Source organism: Schistocerca cancellata, chromosome 1, assembly GCF_023864275.1.
Source record: "Schistocerca cancellata isolate TAMUIC-IGC-003103 chromosome 1, iqSchCanc2.1, whole genome shotgun sequence".
In the NCBI taxonomy this organism is placed as follows: Eukaryota; Metazoa; Arthropoda; class Insecta; order Orthoptera; family Acrididae; genus Schistocerca; species Schistocerca cancellata.
Window position 1 is genome coordinate 675,789,458 of NC_064626.1, and position 21,430 is coordinate 675,810,887.

The window sequence follows — 21,430 nt, forward strand, 5'->3', positions numbered from 1 at the left end:
GGTCCAGCGCCTATTTGCTGTTTAGACATTTGATAGGAACTTTTATCGACATTATAAGTTTCAAGGCTAGCTCTGTAATACGCCAAGACAGGCAACTTGTGCAGAAGAATTATCGGAGAAGAATCCACAATATTGTTGCCATTGTCGGAGTGTCGTACGGAACAGTGCAGGCCACCCTCAGATTTAAATTCAGCGTGCGATTTGTTGCGGCCAAATTCGCCCCCTGGCTGCCGACTCAGGTGCAGAAAGAACACCGCGTCGTAGTCCTCCAGGACCTTCGTCAGCGTGCCGTGGATGACCTTCATGTCGAGGATCTTCGCGGGTGACTAAACGTCAAAGGTCGCTGTTTTGACGCCATGGCGAGAATACAGCGCGAATCGCTGAAGATGCTTGACGCGCTTCAAAAAGACTTCCAGGTCGCATTCCAGCAGTAGCAAAAACGTTGGCACCGCTATACAGCTATATGAAGTATTTTGAATTTATAGTGTGTAACGTATGTAAGTAAGGCACTTGCTTGCAAACAGAGGCAGTCGCGAAACTTTTTGATATCCTTCTAGTATTGTTTTATAAGACATAAATCGGCAGACAAAATATAAAATTACAGTATTATAAGTATGATATTGATAAAAATAATAGTATGAGTTTAATGATTAATACAATATGGAAATATAGATAAAGAAAGAAACAATAATTTCATACAAAACACATCTGTGCAGAAAACCAAAAAACACTAATCAGTTCAACAATGGAATGTCTTGAAAGTGTGGTGAACAATGTTTACAATGAAATTACGTATACATTTCGTGGTACTCTTACAAGGATATCTTGGCGTGGCACTTGTTAGTAATTTTAAAAAATCTTCATTAGTAATAGAGTTATTTAAGCATAGCAGAAACGGAACGCTTGTGGGAAATCCTATTTTCAGGCGCCATAGCTGTTGAAAAAAAGTCTCCTGTTTCTTTCCCTTTGCAGGCGGTGCCTTCTGCACAACTGGTGCACTCACAATAGACAGGATTATTCCGTGATAATGTTAAAAGGCTTCAGGGATGACGGACAAGGTTAAATGTATCAATTCGAAGTAAGGTACTCTCACCCAGAAACGGCAGAGCCGAATGTTACGAGCAAAATGTCGAACAGTCCACGGGTGTACTGCCGGTCCATAGTGTCCAATGGGCACAATATTTCGGCGATCAGACATGTCGCCATCGTCAGGTGCGCTGACGAAATGAGCTCCTGAGGGCAGGCGGCCGTCTTAAATCCCCTCCCCTCGCGAGGCGTTCAGTTTTAACGAACTTCCTAAACCAGGTCTTCCGCTTACACAAAGCAAGCACCGGAACTTACTACGTACAGAACAATATACTCTGGAAACTGCAAGAGTTCGACTACCAAACTTGAAAATGAACTAGCAGATCAAACGTGTACATGGGTTGGAATAGCTACACACTAACAGACATTGACACACTCACCATCTCCAAGTCGCTCTTTAGAGTACCGTCTTCACCCACCAGTGGTCTAGTAAATAAAATGTCGTGTGACTAGGGCCTCCCGTCGGGTAGACCGTTCGCCGGCTGCAAGTCTTTCGATTCGACACCACTTAGGCGACTTTCGCGTCGATGAGGATGAAATGATGATGATTACGACAACACCTAGGGCCTGAAAAGAGAAAATCTCCGGCCCAGCCGGGAATAGAACACGGGCCCCTAGGATTAACATTTGTCCCGCTGACCACTCAGCTACCGGTGGCGGACACCAAAGGTTCAGCACCGATGGCCGAGAGAACGCTTTCCCTGCATCGAACGTCCCCCAGGTAGCCAGAAGAGACCAGAGGGGCCCTTTACGCCAGCAAATTAACTATGTCGAATGGCTACCGAAAGGACACAAATCTTTTTGCCTTGACTGAGAAAGCTACGTTGGCTATACTGTTGCTACCACAGCAGACAGCCAGATGTTGCACTGCCACCATATATAAAACAAATTCAACATACACACTCACTCACTCATTCATACAGATGACAAAGAGGGAAATGAAATTTGGGAGCAAAAAATGTAATATTGGATACTTAATGGGAAAACTGATACTGTAATGGAATTATATACCACTGAATGGGGACAAACAGTAAGTACAAAATTGAATTACACATAATTGAGCGTGACAGCACAAAATACCAGTTAAACAGTATGAAACGAAACCAACAGAGACGTTTCAATGCGCCGCACTGTCCTTGAGGTGATCTATGCTAAGGACGCCCCACAGCTGAAACGACAGATGGATGTTTCAAGAGGGAGCAGAGTACGGTGTTGGATGAAAAGCTCTTGAATGTGTCTGATGCAGCAGACGTATCAGAAGAAATAAAGCAATGCACGCAACACTGAATAATTAACGGCGAGAAAGATTTGTGGAAGACTAGTGCTGCACTTAACAAATTCTGTCTGAGAGCAATTGCGGAAACAAAGTTCTAGTGCTCTTTAGGTGGGTTTGAGAATGTCAGAATTAGAACAACCAGAACAGTGGACAGTGTTAGGATTATTAAACATAATCCAATTAATTTCGTGCGCTGATATGTAGCTGTGATTAGAAATAGACTACGAAACTGCAGTTATGTGCTGCGTAAGAACATTTTACGTAATAAAAAAGGATGTCTGGAGATATTTATAAAGGTCAGTCAAATGAAAGTGAGACAGCTGGAAGAAAATAAATAAAGTGTTACTATTTTAAATGTGGTCGCCATAGCCGTTAATAGATTCACGCCACTGTGAGACAAGATGGTCACTGCCATCATAGAAAAATGTTTGCGGTTGCCTATGGAACTATGATTGTACCCAGGCGGGCACCTCTTCGACCGAAGCAAATCAACGGCCTTGGATGTCTTTCTTCTAGGCTCCAAAAATATGGAAATCGCATGGGGATAGATCGTGACGGTATGGAGGATGTGTAAGGGTTTCCCAGCGGAACTTCCGCAATGTAATCGAAACAACAGGCACGCTAACTCCTTGGTGGTCACTTTTCCATACCTGTTTGTCTCACTACAAGGGGCCCGCTTCTTATAGAATTTCTGGAACGTGGCGCCACAATTAACGCACAGTGGTACGAGGACATACTGCAAAAATTAAAGCGCACCATCAAGTCCAAACGGTCAGAAGTGATGGACAGCAGCATTCTGTTGCAGAATAGTACCTTGCAACATGTTTCTAATCCGTGTATGCCTGCTTCTTATCTACGCTCGCTCATATTGTTACACAATTCTAAAGTGCTGAAAAAGGGCATCAGCTACCTGAAACCGGTAAAGACATAAAATTTGGCTTTGTGTAACTGACTGTGGATTTCTTCAACAAATTAATGTCTGTAGTTTCCCAACAGAGGTTGAACAACCGTAAACCTCACTTCGCGTATACCGCGTCGAGATCAGACTGAACGTTCCGACGACCGAAGATTTCTCTCCATACACTGTACCAGGTTCTCTATTATTCGATGTCGCTGAATCGCGTTTCAGTTTGGAAATCAGACGGCTACTCTTCTTGTGAATGACTGTCTTCCAGCATTATCCTCTCAAGAGCGCAGTAGGGAAATCACGACACCAAGGCAAGGTCCACAGTTACGGAACTCTGTTTTCATGGTCCTAATGCTCTTCGCTTCCCGCCGCAACAGACAATTCACAGGCTATTAACCGCAGCCAAAGAAGTATTCGATGCTTGCACACCAGACCTGCCTGGACCTATCCAGGCAATGGTTAGCGGCTAGTAAGCAACAAAACCTTTTAATAGCTGGCACTTGCTTCGATAGAGGAATGTGAATCTTTCCACGCTCAATACGAGAAACCGAGCTAGTCTCAGTGGACCTACGAGAATGATGCCGGAGCGGTCGTGACGGCTTCGATAGCCGCGGCCGCATATGGTTGAGAAAGGATCAGTGCTGTAGTGGAATAACCTCGGCCGTATAAAACTCACTTGTTAGCTTCACAACTAATTTCGGGACCTCGTTCCATTTTCACGAATCCCATCACATAACTAGAGATGACTGGAGTTTAAATGACGCCATATGACTGATATATGGCCACTTGAAAATTGTGGGTGCATCTTCACTAATAGCGCAAACTGACACGGGTGGAAGTACACATTAACAGAAGCACAAAAGTTTCTGTAAACATGGGTCCGCCAAGGAGCTATTTGCGATACAACTGCGAATCTATGGTTAGTAGCCACCACAGAGTTCAGTGTAAAATATTGTCCTAGCTGCTACAAGTTTATTTGAAATTCAAATCTTTCGTTTTAAGTCCCCACCTAATTGATATTAAATTTGACGAACACTTATATGCTGTTCATGTTGTTCGTGGAGGATACCACAGCTTGTAGTAATCGAGAGATTGTGCCACTTTTTCTACTTTGGCTGTTATTTATTTAATGTTTCTTTCTATTCCCAATCGGATTCGGCTTATGGAGCCATTTTCTAGTGACTACGTGTATGGAAAAGCACAACATGTTACCAAAACGAAATGAGCACACAAAGATGTGAAGATAAATTAGCGGAAAAGTAGATGCCTTTAAAATTGCCAAATTTATAAGTTGGCAGCATCTTCACAGTGTGTGTCTCCATTCGTTTCGGTCTGCAAAATGCTACTATACTAACTGTTTTGACAGTTTTGACATTTGGTTTGCGCACATTAGGTGGGAATTGTGCAAAGCTATAATTTATTTATTCATCTCAAGGAGAATTATCTTGACGAAAGAATAAAAAAGTCGACGTCTAATTAACACCGCCCAGAGACAGAACCAAACAACTGTATCGTGACGTCATAGCCAGCACCAAAAGAATTTTGTGGTTCGCAAAATGAGCGACTTTTGAGTTGATACGTGAATGAGTTTAGTTGACAGAGAAAACACATAGTTTTGTGCATAGTATATACAACAGACAGATACACTTGTAAACAGAGCTACCGATGTCTTTGAAAAATGCGCTTTTTTCGCATGTGTGAACTTTTAGGGACGTGTGGGACGTTTCGAAACGTACAGTGGTTGATCAGGAAAACATTCACAAACTTCCAAACATTATTTGTATACATTAACACGGAGATATGCACAGTTGCTTGTATCCACAAAATATTTATTACCAGTACAGCTTCAACAACAAATTCAGTGGCTAGGATTTGGTTTTGTTTAATGTAACTCCTTTTAAATAGACATCCACTTTCCTGTAATTATCAATCGCAATACACCCTAAGTAATGCGACTGCACACATAGCTCGAAACACAAAGAAATAATACTCGTCTTCGACTATTTTCACGAGTTCCTATGTGAAGATATTACATTAACGTCATCCTTACGTTCCTGAAGGCTATCATATGAATTTTTTTTTTAAATACCCATTACGGTATTCCACACTAATCTTGATGCTCTCCTGCAGTACGGGCTGCTGCCGACAACGTGATTGGTCCTTCTGGTCTCTCTCTGGATGCTCCTGTAGCTGAAGATAGGTAGATGGGACGATCAGTATTTGAAGGAAATGGTGGTTTCGAAATTGAAGCAGCTACGTTTATTACGACTGTGGCAAATACATCCCACATAATGCAGCTAGCCGTTAAATGTTTGTGACACACCTGAAAAATGAGCAATGAAGTACGTTAGAGAACATTAATCGTTACACACCGAAGCGCCAAAGAAGTTGTTATAGGCACGGATATTCAGATACAGAGATATGTAAACAGACAAAATACGGCACTGCGGTCGGCAACGGCTACATAAGACAACTGTCTGGTGCAGCTGTTACGTCGGTTACTGCTGCTACAATGGCAGTTTATCACGATTTAATCTCCAACATCGCTGCGACCGGAAAAAGATCCTGCAAGAACGGGACCAACGACGACTGAAGAGACTCGTACAGCGTGACAGAAGTGCAACCCTTCCGCAAATTGCTGCAGATTTCAACGCTGGGTCATCAACAAGTGTCAGCGTGCGAACAAATCAACGAAACATCATCGATATGGGTTTTCGGAGCCGAAGGCCCACTGGCGTACCCTTGATGACTGCACGACACAAGGCTTTGCGCCGCGCCTGGGCCCGTCAACACCGACACTGGACTGTTGATGAGTGGAAACGTGTTGCCTGGTCGGACGAGTCTCATTTCAAATTGTACCGAGCGAATGGACGTTTACGGATATGGAGACAACCTCATGAATTCATGAACCCTGCATGTCAGCAGGGTACTATTCAAGCTGGTGGAAGCTCTGTAATGGTGTGGGACGTGTGCAGTGGAGTGACACGTATAGATGGGACTCTGGCAGGTGACACATACGTAAGCATCCTGTCTGATCACTTGCATCCATTCATGTCCATTGCACATTCCGACGGACTTAAGCAATTCCAGCAGGACAGTGCGACATTCCACACGTCCAGAATTACTACAGAGTAGCTCCAGGTACACTCTTCTGCGTTTAAACACTTCCGCTGGCCACCAAACTCCCCAGACATGAACATAATTGAGTATATCAGGGATGCCTTGCAACGTGCTGTTCAGAAGAGATCTCCACCCCGTCGTACTCTTACGGATTTCTGGACAGGCCTGCAGGATTCAAGGTGTGAGTTCCTCCAGCACGACTTCAGACATTAGTCGAGTCCATGTCACATCGTGTTGGGGCTCGTGGGGGCCCTACACAATATTATGTAGGTGTACCAGTTTCTTTGGTTCTTCTGTGTATATTCAAGCCAAGTGACCAGGCAAATAATAATATATTATAATCCAAAACATGCATTACTAAATTACATTCAAAACAAAATTACTACTGAATAATGAATAACCGTGAAATGCTACCTTGGAACTGAATGGGACCATTTCTGTCCCATTACACTGTCCTTCGAAAACTGCAATACATGAAGTTTGATTTTTGCTGTCTAATTAGCGTTACTTTTTGGGACACAATATTTCATAAGCGTAATAAAGGTGAAACTGCATAAACACACATTATATTGTGTTATACTCATATAAACACAACTCAGAAACGCAAAATATGATTTCTGTGTCCTTAAATGAGAATCTCGTAACGATCACATCTCACAACGATTTTTTTTATTCTCAACACGTTGCTGGTACAACAAAAGAGCTATTGACTTTCGCAGCATCTGGCTGACGTCACAGTTTTTAGTTCTCGCATTTCTTCTGTTTTTCCATTCTTGTGGTATTGATGTAGTAACCTCATTGTCTACATAAAAACTAAAATTATGAAATAAAATTATTGCAGTGTTACAAAATGGATGTTCGAGAATTTAAATTTCACTTAACATGTAGGTTTATTTCTCATCGTGGAAATTAATTATGATTAATGTGGGAATTACGAACGGAGTCGCTGTTTTGGTCTTGTTTATTCTTACATAAAGTAACAGCAAAATTGTCGAGACATCTTTTGTTTTTCATTTTAGTTCCTTCGTTGGTAAGTCTGTCTGACCGCTTTTTAGAATGACAGGAAATTTCTGTTTCTTTCATAAGATTTATTTTCTTCCCTTTTGGTGTGTGATGAAGGATTACGAATTTGTCTGTTGTGTATTAGATGCGTGGTAGATGCATTTGGATTTCATTGGCCAAACTCATACGAATGTTCATAGTAGATTAAGAGAACACACGTAATACAACGAAAATAATGCAAGTGTATCTGCGATTTGATTTCATAGTTCTGTTCATGCATCAATCACATTTGTGCATGCAACTACAGAACTTCAAAAACGATTGAATCATTTATTGTAACGCCGTATATTATGAGAACGGTAAGGAATATTCTGAAACGTCATTCATTTTCTACCGATGGTTCAGAAAGATACATGTATTTGTAAATCGTTTTCCAAAGGCTCCTGAGGTTTCAGTGACAAGTTCTTTGCATCTAGAACCTCAAAGTCTTATGCATAAGTCTACTTGATATCGATACAGTACATTTTTGAGTCTCACTATAGCTGTAACTCAACCGATGAAGAGCGGTAGAATCGTACAGCAAACAATAATGTTGCGAAATTTACCGTTCTCATTGACTCCGTTGCTTAGTTATGGGGGGACGTTTATGAAATTGACCGAAAACGTTAGTTATCAATTTCTTTATTAGTAGAACTCATGGACAATAAGTTCCCAAAATTTAGATTTTGAAATCGCATTCAAAGTGCCCGAAAAATAATTAAATGTATGCTGCAACCTTCCTGCCAAGCCGACTTTTTGAAGTAACGCATCATTATTAGCTCGATGAACAATGATACTGTGGAGTGCTTTCAAGCAAACATCTGTGATATATAAACTTTGGTATTATAGATAATCTGTGACTCTGTTCCGTATCTTAAAAACAATAGGAACCCAGCTGCTTTGTTTACGAGGAAGTAGTTTTGGCCCATGTTCATGTGCTACAATTGTCAGAATTGCAATTTATGATGCAGTTCCTGTATTTAACTATGGGAACTTAGGGAGGATGAAGGTATTAGAAAAAATAGACTTTAAGATAGGAAATTTAACTCGAGATATCTTGAGAAAAATAGATTTACAGCGTCTCTGTGCAGCTTAAAACTTAGTTGACGACCTGGTAAAGGAAAGAAGACAGGAAACAAGACACCAGAAGAGAAACCATGGAGGGAAAGAGGACCCCGAGTACAAATCCGGGACCTTCTGAAGAGATGACACAAGAAAAAATGTTAGGTTGAACTTTAAACTGCATTTCCTGATAATTTTGTTTTTTATTTCTATAAACCCAATAAAAGTTGGCTCACAAGTAGATTTTGAAACTCCGGGTGTAAACTGAGATATGTGTCAAAGTGCTTGAAATTTTGAATGAATTTTATATTATACTTATAGAATTATAATTAAAAATTATTAAAATTCTCCTATTTGATATATTCAAAACTCCTCATGAGACAGGCTTACTATATGCAAAGAGATTAAACAGAGAAAATTCTTTAGAGATCCCTTGAACTATTTGTTAGCAAAAGACATATATGTTTTTTTAATTAAATTTTTAAATTCCATAATAAAAGTTAAATTTATATAATCCAAAGAGCCTTACAGTAAATGTGTTAATTTATTGTGAAGCATGGTACAAAATTTCATTGCCGAATCTTAAAAATTCTGAATTTGGTGCATCTTTTAAATAGGGCGTGTGTGTTTCATGACAGTCCCTCCTTAATGCCACATCAGTAAGGCAACAATGTACTGTGCGACCTGCACCGTGTGACCTTCTCTAGTTCTTATTTATTATGTTTGTTCAGCTCTGCGTTCATAACAAAAAGTAGCTGCTTAGCTAAGTTTCCCTTGTCAGGGTGTAGGGATTTCGGCAGTGACTGGTGTGTTCCGTGCTGCAGGTACCGGAGTGGCGCGTGCTGCTGCTGGAGGCCGGCGGAGACGAGCCGCCGGGCTCCGCGGTGCCCTCCATGGTGATCAACTACCACGGCAACCCCGAGCTGGACTGGAACTACAAGACCGAGCCCGAGAAAGCCGCCTGTCTCGGCTACCCGGAGCAGCGCTGCGACTGGCCCCGGGGGAAGGTAACTCAAGTTCCCATTACTGTCCAGCCCGCACACACGCACAACTAGCAGCTTCCCGTTTCTCATTACCAGCACCGCTCAAGGAAGTAAACACATTAGTTCAACTATCAAGTACGTGTAACTATTTGTTCCTGTACGTATTAGTCGACCACAATATTATTGCATCTGGAAGTGAGGGCAGTTAGGTCGGCTTATCTTGAGTTTCTATCGTGATATTTGACGGGGACACGCTGAACCACTTGACAGTATATCTACAGCTGTCTTGAAATCATTCACAGTGCGATGCATTTTCCATAGTCACCGCTGTACTTGTTTACTGTAACGGCCAAGGGAGGCAACAACACCGTGGTCGAGTAGTAGTTGAAAGCGTTTTGTCTCGTCTTCTCGTTGCATCGAAATAAATGTTTACTGACACCGTCCACGTTATGGGGCGAGCAGAGACGCTAGCGATTTCCGTACCTGACGTAATGTCGCTACTGTCGCCAAAAGAAACATACACCAGCAGAACAGCATCGTAACCTCGTCTATTAGAGAAAGCGAGTAGTTAATGTCAATAACTTCACTTTTATCCTCAAGACAATGTTAATCAATAAATTTATATACGTGGCACCCTTGGCCAGTATGTATTTAAAAATATCGTACATTTCCGCCAAGAGCCGATGGTAAATATTTCCTCCGACCGTCTTCAGGTATCCTGTATACCAAAGCGGAGACTACATGAAATGTTTTCGATATTAAGTCCATATAAAGCTTCGACAGAAAATCATGACCAACAACGATAGTTCAGCAGAAAATAAAGAGATGGAGAAAGTACATGAAGATATTGAACGAGTATTTCACTATCTAAGGGGAGATGAAAATCTGAAATCGTGGTTGATTAGAAAGAGGTTATATGGGAGAGGAGTAGAAGAAAGGACTACGGGAGAATATGGTCTAGGCAGCATAAACGAGAAGGGACAAACACTAATTGAGGTCTGCAATAAATTTCAGCTAACAATAGCGAATACTGTTTACAGGAATCAGCAGAGGAGGAACATGCGGAGGCACAGGAATATTCCAGCTGGATTGCATAATATTCAGACAGAGGTTTCGAAATCAGATATATCAGTGTAAGGCGTACCCACTAGCAGATATATCTTTAGATCATGGTTTATTAATGAAGAAGAGTTCACTAAAGTTTAAGAGAAACCGTCGGAATAATCAGTGTGGAAGGAAGCATGATACTGAAGAACCGAGCAATAACGATCACGTTTGAATTTCACTAAAGATGTAGATACTGAAATAAGAATGTCACACCAGACAGGTCAGCTAAAGAGGAGTGGTCATCTCTAAAAACGTTAGTCACGAATGTTGGACATAGTTACAAGGAAGATAACTGCGAATAAACCTTGCGTAACGGATGAGATGCTTTAGTTGATCGATGAAAAGTGGAGAAACCAAACTCTTCAAGGAAAGACAGGAATACAGCGATGCGCCTGTACCCCACTTACAAATGAAATACTCGTAAATAGGAAGTTCAGGGGAGTGAAGGGGAAATGGCTGCAGAAAATATGTGAAGAAATCGAAAAAGAAATGATCGTTGGAAGGACTGAATCAGCACAGAGAAAACTCAAAACAATCCTCGATGGAATTAAAAGCAAGGGTGCTAACATTATAGTAAAACGAGAATTGCGCTATTAAATTCAAAAGAGAGTGCAGAGAGATGGAAAGAGTAGACCGAAGGCCTCTATGAGGGCGAGGAATTGTATGTTGACGGGTCGAAACAATTGGGAGTTGACAGGGAAGAGACAGGGGTTCCGACGTTAAAGTTATAATTTAAAAGAGCTCAGGAAGACTCGAGATCAAATAAAGCGGAATGGATAAATAAGATTTCATCGGAATTTCAAAAATCATTGGTAGAAATGGGAACCAAACGACTGTTCAAGTTGCTACGAGACTGGTGACGTACCATTAGACTTCAAGAAAAGTGTCACCAACACAATTCCGCAGATATAGGAAGTGGAAAATGTTCAAATGGTTCAAATGGCTCTGAGCACTATGGGACTCAACTGCTGAGGTCATTAGTCCCCTAGAACTTAGAACTAGTTAAACCTAACTAACCTAAGGACATCACAAACATCCATGCCCGAGGCAGGATTCGAACCTGCGACCGTAGCGGTCTTGCAGTTCCAGACTGCAGCGCCTTTAACCGCACGGCCACTTCGGCCGGCGGAAGTGGAAGCAGGTGCGAAAACTATCACGCAATCAACATCTCATGTATCCAAGCTGCTGACTAGAATAAAATACAGAATGGGAAAGAAAACTGAGGATATGTTATATGGCGCCCAGTTTGGTTTTAGGGAAGGTAAAGGAACCAGAGGGGAAGTTCTGCTGAAAATGGAAGCAAGATAGAAGAAAAATCAAGAAACGCTCATCTGACTTGTCTATTTAGAGAAAATTCTGAGACAAATGGAAGTAAGCTACACTCATGCTCATAAATTAAGGATAATTGCAGAATGTGGTGCCACATAACGTGCCACTACACAAAACTGGCGCTAACAGCATAGGCACCTAGGGAACACACACGACACAGATCTGTAAGTCCACGGTATTGGTCATGAGTTGAGAAAACCGTCCCGAAACACATGTGCTTCAAAACACCACTGTTTCCTGGGCATGTACCCCGACATCAGTATGGGATATGATCACAATGCACCTGTACACAGGCTGCACAACCGGTTGCCATACTATGGATCAGGTGGTCGAGCAGCTGTTGGGGTATAGCCTCCCATTGTTGTACCATTGCCTGTCGGAGCTCCTGAACTGTCCTAGGCGATTGAGGACGTGCAGCGATACGTCGACCGAGAGAATGGCAGACGTGCTCGAGGGGGTTTAGGTCTGGAGAACAGACTGGCCACTCCATTCGCCTGACATCTTCTGTTTCAAAGAACTCCTCCACGATGGCAGCTCGGTGGGGCCGTGCGTTGTCGTCCATCAGGAGGAAGGTGGGACCCACTGCACCCCTGAAAAGGCGGACATACTGGTGCAAAATGACGTCAAGATACACCTGACCTGTTACAGTTCCTCTGTCAAAGACCTGCAGGGGTGAGCGTGCACCAATCATAATCCAACCCCACACCATCAAACCACGACCTACATACAGTACCCCTTTCAAGGACATTAAGGAGTTGGTATCTGGTTCCTGGTTCACGCCAGATGAAAACCCGGCGAGAATCACTGTTCTAACTATACGTGGACTCGTCCGTGAAAATAATCTGTGACCATAGTTCCAATGATCATGTACTGTGTTCTTGGCACCAGGCTTTACGGGCTCTCCTGTCACCAGGGGTCAGTGGAACGCACCTTTCAAGTCTCCGGGCGAATAAACCATGTCTGTTCAGTCATCTGTAGACTGTGTGTCTGGAGACAACTGTTCCAGTGGCTGCGGTAAGGTCCCGAGCAAGGCTACCTGTAGTACTTCGTGGCCGTCTGCGGGCACTGATGGTGAGACATCGGTCTTCTTGTGGTGTTGTACACTGTGGACGTCCCGTACTGCAGAACCTGGACACGTTTCCTGTCTGCTGGAATCGTTGCCATAATCTTGAGATCACACTTCGTGGCACACAGAGGGTCCATGCTACGACCTGCTGTGTTTGACCAGCCTCAAGTCGCCCTAGTATTCTACTCCTAATACCGTCATCAATATGTGTTCTTTGAGCCATTTTCAACACACTGTCACCATTAGCACGTCTGAAAACGTCTGCACACTTACTCGCTGCACCACACTCTGACATGCACCAACACATCTCTGCGTATGTGGACTGCTGCCAGCGCCACCGTGCGAGGACTGCAGGTCAAATGCACCGCATGGTCATACCCCGAGGTGATTTAAACCCGCAAACTGCCCACCAGAGCGTTGTTTCATCATTTATCAGCATCATCCTTAATTTATGAGCGTCAGTGTAGATAGAAAGACGGGTTAGGTATTAATATGTACAAGAATCAAGACGGAACAATACGAATATAAGACCAAGGAAGAAACGCTGGATTCAAAAGGGAATAAGACAAGTATTCAGTCTTTCTCTCTCCTACTTTTCAAACTAGGCATCGAAGAAGCAATGACAGAAATAAAATAAAGTTTCAAGAAAGGGACTAAAATTCAGGGTGAGAGGGAAATAGTGATAAGATTCACTGATGACGTTGCTGTCTTCAGTGAAAATGCAGAAGCATTACAGCATTTGTTAAATGAAAAGAACCAGTCGCAGAATGTTGATTGAGAGTAAACTGGGAAAAGACGAACATAATGACAAGTGGCAGAAATGAGAACACAGAGGGACTTCATATCAAAATCAGCGGTCACGAAGTAGACGAAGTTGAGGAATTCTGCTACCTTGGAAGCACGACTGACGATGCGATCACGAAACAAAGAGGACATAAGAAGCAGACTAGCAAAAGGCAAAAAGGATGTTCCTGGCCCTCCTGGTGCCAAGTAAAGGCCTTAGTTTGAGGAAGAAATTTCTAAGAATATATGTTTGAAGCACAGCATTGCATGCTAGTAAATCGTGGACTGTGTGGAGAAACGGAAACAAAAGAGAATCGAGGAGGAGGAGAAGATTACTGTTTAGCGTCCTGTCGACAACGAGGTCACTAGCGATGGAGCACAAGCTCAGATTAGGGAAGGACGGGTAAGGAAATTGACATTACCTTTCAAAGGAACCGTTCCGGCATTTGCCTGAAGTGATTTAGGGAAATCACAGAAGAGAATCCAGGCGTATGAAATACTGTACAACAGAAGAATGTTGAAAATCAGATGGACTGATAAGGAATGAGGAAGTTCACAGAATCTGCAACGAAAGGAAAATATAGTAAACACTGACAGGACGAAAGGGCATGATGATAGGACATTTTTAAGGTATCGTGGAATAACTCCATGAACAAGAGGGAACTGTAGAAGGTTGAAACTGTAAAGGAAAGACTGAGATTGGAATACCCGCAGAAAAATAAGTAAAGTAATCGCACTAACAGTGTGGACATTACAGCGTTTTACCATATCTATTAGCAGAGGCAGTAAAACACAAACAACAATGAGTATTCCAGCAGCGACTGAGTAGCGCTTCTGCGTGGCGGTAGCAGTCAGTGGTGCTGGAGTACTGGCTATTTTTCGTGTTTTACTGGCCCTGTAAATACACATCGATAAATGAGTTGGCATGTAAAATTCCGTTTTAAACATCAAACTGACGCTTTCCGTCGACAGTGATTGTCGCAGGAAAGCAGCTTACTGCAAAAACGAAACTTCTAATAATTGCCGAAACATCAGAGAAAATACACCTGAGGACTCTTAGGATGGACACCCTGCACATAAATTGAGCACAAAAGTGTACGGCTAATCCCGGCGGAGGTTCGAGTCCTCCCTCGGGCATGGGTGTGTGTTTGTCCTTAGGTTAATTTAGGTTAAGTAGTGTGGAAGATGGTTCAAATGGCTCTGAGTACTATGGGACTCAACTGCTGTGGTCATAAGTCCCCTAGAACTTAGAACTACTTAAACCTAACTAACCTAAGGACAGCACACAACACCCAGCCATCACGAGGCAGAGAAAATCCCTGACCCCGCCGGGAATCGAACCCGGGAACCCGGGTAGTGTGGAAGCTTAAGGACTGAAGACTTTAGCAGTTAAGTCCCATAAGATTTCACACACGACTGAACGATTGAACAAAAGTGTGTTGCGTAAATTGAAACTAGGCTTCATAACAGAGGCTTGGCTGACTCCGTTTGCACAGTAACATGGAGATACGTATATTGCAATTATTGTAACAATCTTCTTGTAATGGATAAAGCTAAACTGTTTATTACTGTTACAGAGCATTCAGTATGTCTAATATATCACAGCCATAATTTAGATAACAGGATACTGACTATTATACAGTTTCGAGTACGTCTTTAAACTTAGGTTGTCCTCCATACATCAGTCAGAACGGTTATGCTTTTAAAGATGTTGTTTTGTGGTCTTCAGTCCTGAGACTGGTTTGATGCAGCTCTCCATGCTACTCTATCCTGTGCAAGCTTCTTCATCTCCCAGTACTTACTGCAACCTAAATCCTTCTGAATCTGCTTAGTGTATTCATCTCTTGGTCTCCCTCTACGATTTTTAGCCTCCAAGCTGCCCTCCAATACTAAATTGATGATCCCTTGATGCCTCAGAACATGTCCTACCAACCGATCCCTTCTTCTAGTCAAGTTGCGCCACAAACTTCTCTTCTCCCCAATCCTATACATTACCTCCTCATTAGTTACATGATCTACCCATCTAATCCTCAGCATTATTCTGTAGCACCACATTTCGAAAGCTTCTATTCGCTTCTTGTCTAAACTAGTTATCGTCCATGTTTCACTTCCATACTTTCATAGCCGGCCGCAGTGGTCGTGCGGCTCTAGGCGCTGCAGTCCAGAACCGCGGGTCTGCTACGGTCGCAGGTTCGAATCCTGCCTCGGGCATGGATGTGTGTGATGTCCTTAGGTTAGTTAGGTTTAAGTAGTTCTAAGTTCTAGGGGACTGATGACCTAAGATGTTAAGACCCATAGTGCTCAGAGCCATTTGAACCATACTTCCATACATGGCTTTTAAAGATAAAGGCTCAATATGGCAGACGGGTGTAAACTGCACTCGGTAGAACTGCTGATCCGATTCTGGATTGGGTACGATATAATGACAGCAATATACATTTTAACTCCCGGTCCTTTTAACTTTTCTTGGATTTTAGGAAAGAAAGGTCCTGGAAAATGGTGCAAAACGATAGCCGTCTACTGCCACTCATATGCAAACCACATTGGTTGATATAATTTTGGCACTTCAGTCTAATCCTGTCAAATTATTATTACTTTTCTTATTTGTGTTACGATCAAGCATAGAGATACCACAAAATATCCCCCACAGTACGACTAAGACGGATTGAAATTTGTACAAGGGCTTTTATCACATTTGATTTAGCTTTCTTTGCCGCAACAGTTGTCATTCTTAATAAACCTTACTGGGCATATGGCGATGCCCCGTAGGATATCAAGACTCGCCCTCTGCACTCCATGGTGGTCTGTGACGAACTAAAATATTTCTAATCCACAGTGACTGCAGAAAATTCGGCCCCCCTAGCTAATTAGTTCAGCAGTTAGAAACTGACAAGTCTTTTGTGTCAGAAACTAGCCTTACATTGTTCTGCCCCAGTTCCACCGATTTCATTTGCTTGCTTACTAGGGAACATTCCTAAATGAAAATAAACAATCGTGATGAAACTTTGCGGGTATGTAGAGAGATCAAACTAGTGCAATATGTTTTTTTTGGTTCGTCCCCACTTTCCCTTTTAAAGAGTAAAACACACCGCGAAAGGTAATTTGGCGTCTTAGCATTAGAGTGAATACCTTCGAAACGATGATATATAAAAATATATTTTTCATGAAAGAGTTCTTGAAACCGATGCTCTAAACGGCTCTTTCACATTGACCACTCAAAGGATCTGACGATAAAACAGATATATCTCTCTCACTGGGAAAGAAAACAGCTTTTAGATATCTTTTGATCTGGTAAGACATTCTCCATATTTTGATGCTGTCACAAGGACATTCGAGGCTTCATAAAGAGATTGTTGAATTCTCGCTCCAAACTCACCGTCAGGTTCTTTTCAAGGTATGTTAAGGCGGGTGGTCAGTGCGAAAAAAAAGAAACAGTTTTGAGAGTCGTACCCGAGAGCAATAAAGTTGTTCAGTTGGTGATCCCAAATGGCTCGACGGCACAGGTACAGCCGTTTACATATTACCGCTTCCGATGTTTGAAGATTTTTAGATCTAGTTCTGTTGAATGATTATGATGTCAACCGCCGCTTGAGAAACAGTTTATAATGCTGCAGTCCCTAGTACATAATCATTTTTTTTTCACAATGGCTTACTTATATATATGGACCAACAGCCACAATTTGGAATCCTGCAGATTTTTTTTAATATTGTGTTCAACTAAAAAAAATTAGAAAAGCATAAATTTAGATCGTAAAATAACAATCGAAAAGACAAAATGAATGAGAGTAAAATAAGCAATTAGAACCATAATGAATCTTTAGATATTTAACTTGGTATGTTGAAAATACTCAGACAGCAAACCGTGTACAACTTATTTATCAAATACGGTATTTTAGAAACCAGGTTTATTATACATGGATGTATGTGGCTTGAATGCATCTGTAGATTGTTGTATCAAAAGTTCTCAGTTTTCAGAATTAGTTATTGGTGGTGAGGTGAGTTGCAAAATTTCTAATTATTACAAAAATGTATCATACAGTTTCCAAAAACGTTAATTCCATGTCAACTTTTATGCGAAAAACATTTTTATATGTCATCGTTTCGGAGATATTGCCTCCAAACCGAAAAAGCCAAATTGCTTCTCGAGGTGTTTTTTACGCCTTAAAAATGAAATAATGCACAAACTAAAAAAGTATGTATTGCATTATTTTCACCCCTCTATATGTCCGCCAAGTTTCATCAAGATAGTTTACTTACACTTGGGAATGTTCTCTTGTTAGTGCTACCTCCTGCAAATATTTCCGTTATTACGTATCCGTTAATACTGAAAAGCTGTAAGTAGGCTGTTTAGGTTTTTATATTGGTAACGCCACGTAGCGCTCAGTATGAAAATCACTGGCTGTACTGTGTGCAGTCTGTGGTTGGTTTGCATTGTTGTTTGCTATTGTAGTGCTGGGCAGCTGGATGTGAACAGCGCGTAGCGTTGCGCAGTTGGAGGTGAGCCGCCAGCAGTGGTGGATGTGAGGAGAGAGATGGCGGAGTTTTGAGAGCGGATGATGTCGACGTGTGTCCATCAGAGACAGACTGGATGCCATGAACTGCTATATATATATATATATATATATATATTATGACTTTTGAACACTATTAAGGTAAATACATTGTTTGTTCTTTATCAAAATCTTTCATTTGCTAACTACGCCTATCAGTAGTTAGTGCCATCAGTAGTTACAATCTTTTATTTAGCTGGCAGTATTGGCGGTCGCTGTATTGTAGTAGTTTGAGTAACGAAGATTTTTGTGGGGTAAGTGATTCATGAAAGGTATAGGTTATTGTTAGTCAGGGCCATTCTTTTGTAGGGATTATTTAAAGTCAGATTGCGTTGCGCTAAAAATATTGTGTGTCAGCTTAGTGTTGATCAGAATAAGTAAAGAGAGTAATGTCTGAGTACGTTCAGTTTTGCTCAGCTGTTTGAAAAGCAAATAATGTAAGAGGTTTATCAGCACAGTCATTCATAAATTTTTCTAAGGGGACGTTTCAAAGCTTTCACACTGACATCGTGAAGTAACGACGGGGTTTTTGTGTTATTGAGTATCGTTTATCTGGATAGTTTGCGCTCAGCGCAGCTTGGCAGTCCGTGGGTCAACGACATTACTGCGAAACTCCCGTGCTGGTAGTGAACTCCTCAGCCGCGCAAACAGGTCCCCGTGACCGTTAATTTCTACGAAAGCGGCCGTAACGGGATTTAAATGCCTGCCGCTGCTGCTGCAATAGATAGATAACAAGTGAACGCAGAGTAACAGGCGAGCCTTCTCCAGGTGGCACAGAGGTGGTTCTCTTCTCAAAACATCTTGAAAACCCTGTCGACTGACACAGTTAGTCCCGTAAAATTTGAGTCCGCTCAATACAGCTCGGGATCACGCCATGAAGATTATGTATGCTAATGTTATTTTAGTGTTAATATTGCACTTATCTAACTAGTTATCTCTGCATGTAAGAGTAACTTTCCTGACTGGCTGACTGAGTCATCACAGACCAACCCAAACCGCTAAGGATACAAACTTGAAATGTGGGGAGGCTGTTGATCTTGAAGGCGTCGTTCAAGAAGGTATTTTTTGAAAATTCCACCCCCAAGGGCCTGAAGTAAGAATGAAATATTTTTAGAAATTATGTCGCTATTAAGGCAATTTTGAAGCTACCACTACGAAAATTGGTATTTGGTTTCTCGGCTAGAAACTAAAAAAAAAAAAGAAATTGTTCCAGGAATTTTGGAAATTCAACCCCTAAGGGGGTGAAGTGATGATGATGATGATGATGTTTGGTTTGTGGGGCGCTCAACTGCGTGGTTATCAGCGCCCGTACAATTATCCAATCTTTGCTCAGTCCAATTTCGCCACTTTCCTGGATGATGATGAAATGATGAGGACAACACAAACACCCAGTCATCTCGAGGCAGGTGAAAATCCCTGACCCCGCCGGGAATCGAACCCGGGACCCTAAGGGGGTGAAGTAGCGGATGAAGCTTCCGTGTGATCTGTGGCAGTAATCGAAGGCACCGTGGCTGTTGTGGACTACTTGAACATTATTGCGGACTATACGCATCCCTTACTGTCTGATGTCTTCCGCGACGGCGATGGCATCTTCCAACAGAATAAGTAACCTGGTCAAATATCCAGAATCGCGCTAGAGTAGTTTGACAGTGACGTTACGGTGATGTCTATATCATCAAATTACTGCGATCTGGACCCGATAGAACGCACCTGGAACGGTATCTGGCGCCATTGCTTCCACAAGCCACTGGCCTGTATATTATGGAAATTGCGTGACACGTTGCCACTTACATTCGAAACCTGCCAACCACTTGTACAATCCATGCCAGTCAGAATCGTTGCTGTATTTCGTTCTGAAGATTGACCAACATCAGATGGTCACAATGTTTTGGCTAATCTATTATATGTGGAGATTTTACAGCTTTATGCTTTCTCCTAAGGTACCTTCAGGGACCACAACGGACATACACTTGTTGAGGGGCGATCTATAAAATCAGCATAACTTGACCTATTCCACGGAGTCACATCAGGAACGTCCGATCCATGGCGTTTGACAACTTCAACAACCTTTCTTACCTGGGAACTCCACTTTTCGAACACGTCCAAGCACATTACGCTGTACGTCCTGGAAGTTTGCAAGGTAACAGAACACCAGAAAACCTATGTCATCATTCCGTACGTAGATACTCGATTTTTGTACGGCTATGTTCAATGGTGTCCCGTCTGTCATATGTAGATCTAGAAATAAGAGGAATCAATCACTTTATTCACATGCAATGGAACTAGTAGAGTTGCACCATTACTGTTCCACGACTTTCGTTCGTGTATGTAATACTTGAAGGGAAAGTACTGTTTTGGCTAGGCTGGAAGTCCTCCGGTCATATCGCACGGTTGACTGTCGGATGTTAGTGCTTAGAGTCAGCATACGTGGTGTGTTTTCATGTTGTCTGTCGTGAAGAGACGAATTATTGAAGATCTTGCCGCCATGGTAAACAAGTCAGACTGTGTGACTATATTCACACATCAGTAAGCAAAATATATGTTTAATTAATGATACTTTTTAGAAACTCTGGGAAAAAATTAAGACATAGATATGTGCATATGAGCAAGAGTAATAAAAATCCTGTATCGTGAGAGAAATTCCGATAACATGAACTAATGAAACGGATAAATGACTCATATTAACATCACCCAGAAAATTGGAAAAATGAGGGACTCCAAAAACATTATAGTACCTTTATCAAGAACATCCCCGAAACAATAAAACTGGAAATAAACTGAATAGACGTGCACAGGACATCAGTGTAAAGTGTAGGCCTAAACACTGGCATTAACCGTGAGTGTTGAAGTTATATAGAACCGCGAGATAAAGTTACTTCAAAAAGATTCTGCCTGTGGTGAATGATTGTGATTTATACGTATTTACATGTCGCTACATTCCTGAAAGATGAGCTCAACATCAGGCAACCATTCCTTTGGTATCTGGGTGGCTATCTTAGAATGATTTAGTGCTCGGCTGGCGTAGCAAGAAAATATATGTAATGACAAAACACCCATATAACGAAGTTATTTATACTCTATTTTGATAGTGAATCTTAACATTTATAACGTTCTGTCTTC

At 41.9% G+C, this 21,430-nt stretch overlaps 1 protein-coding gene across 1 annotated transcript in view; it reads left to right on the plus strand.

Annotated features, from left to right (window-relative positions):
• LOC126184033 (glucose dehydrogenase [FAD, quinone]-like) overlaps window positions 1-21,430 on the plus strand; it is a 203,814-nt gene that overhangs the window by 56,228 nt on the left and 126,156 nt on the right. The window contains exon 3 of the mRNA XM_049926394.1: window positions 9,317-9,499. Within this exon, the coding sequence (XP_049782351.1) occupies window positions 9,317-9,499 (183 nt within the window). The remainder of the gene's footprint in view (window positions 1-9,316; window positions 9,500-21,430) is intronic.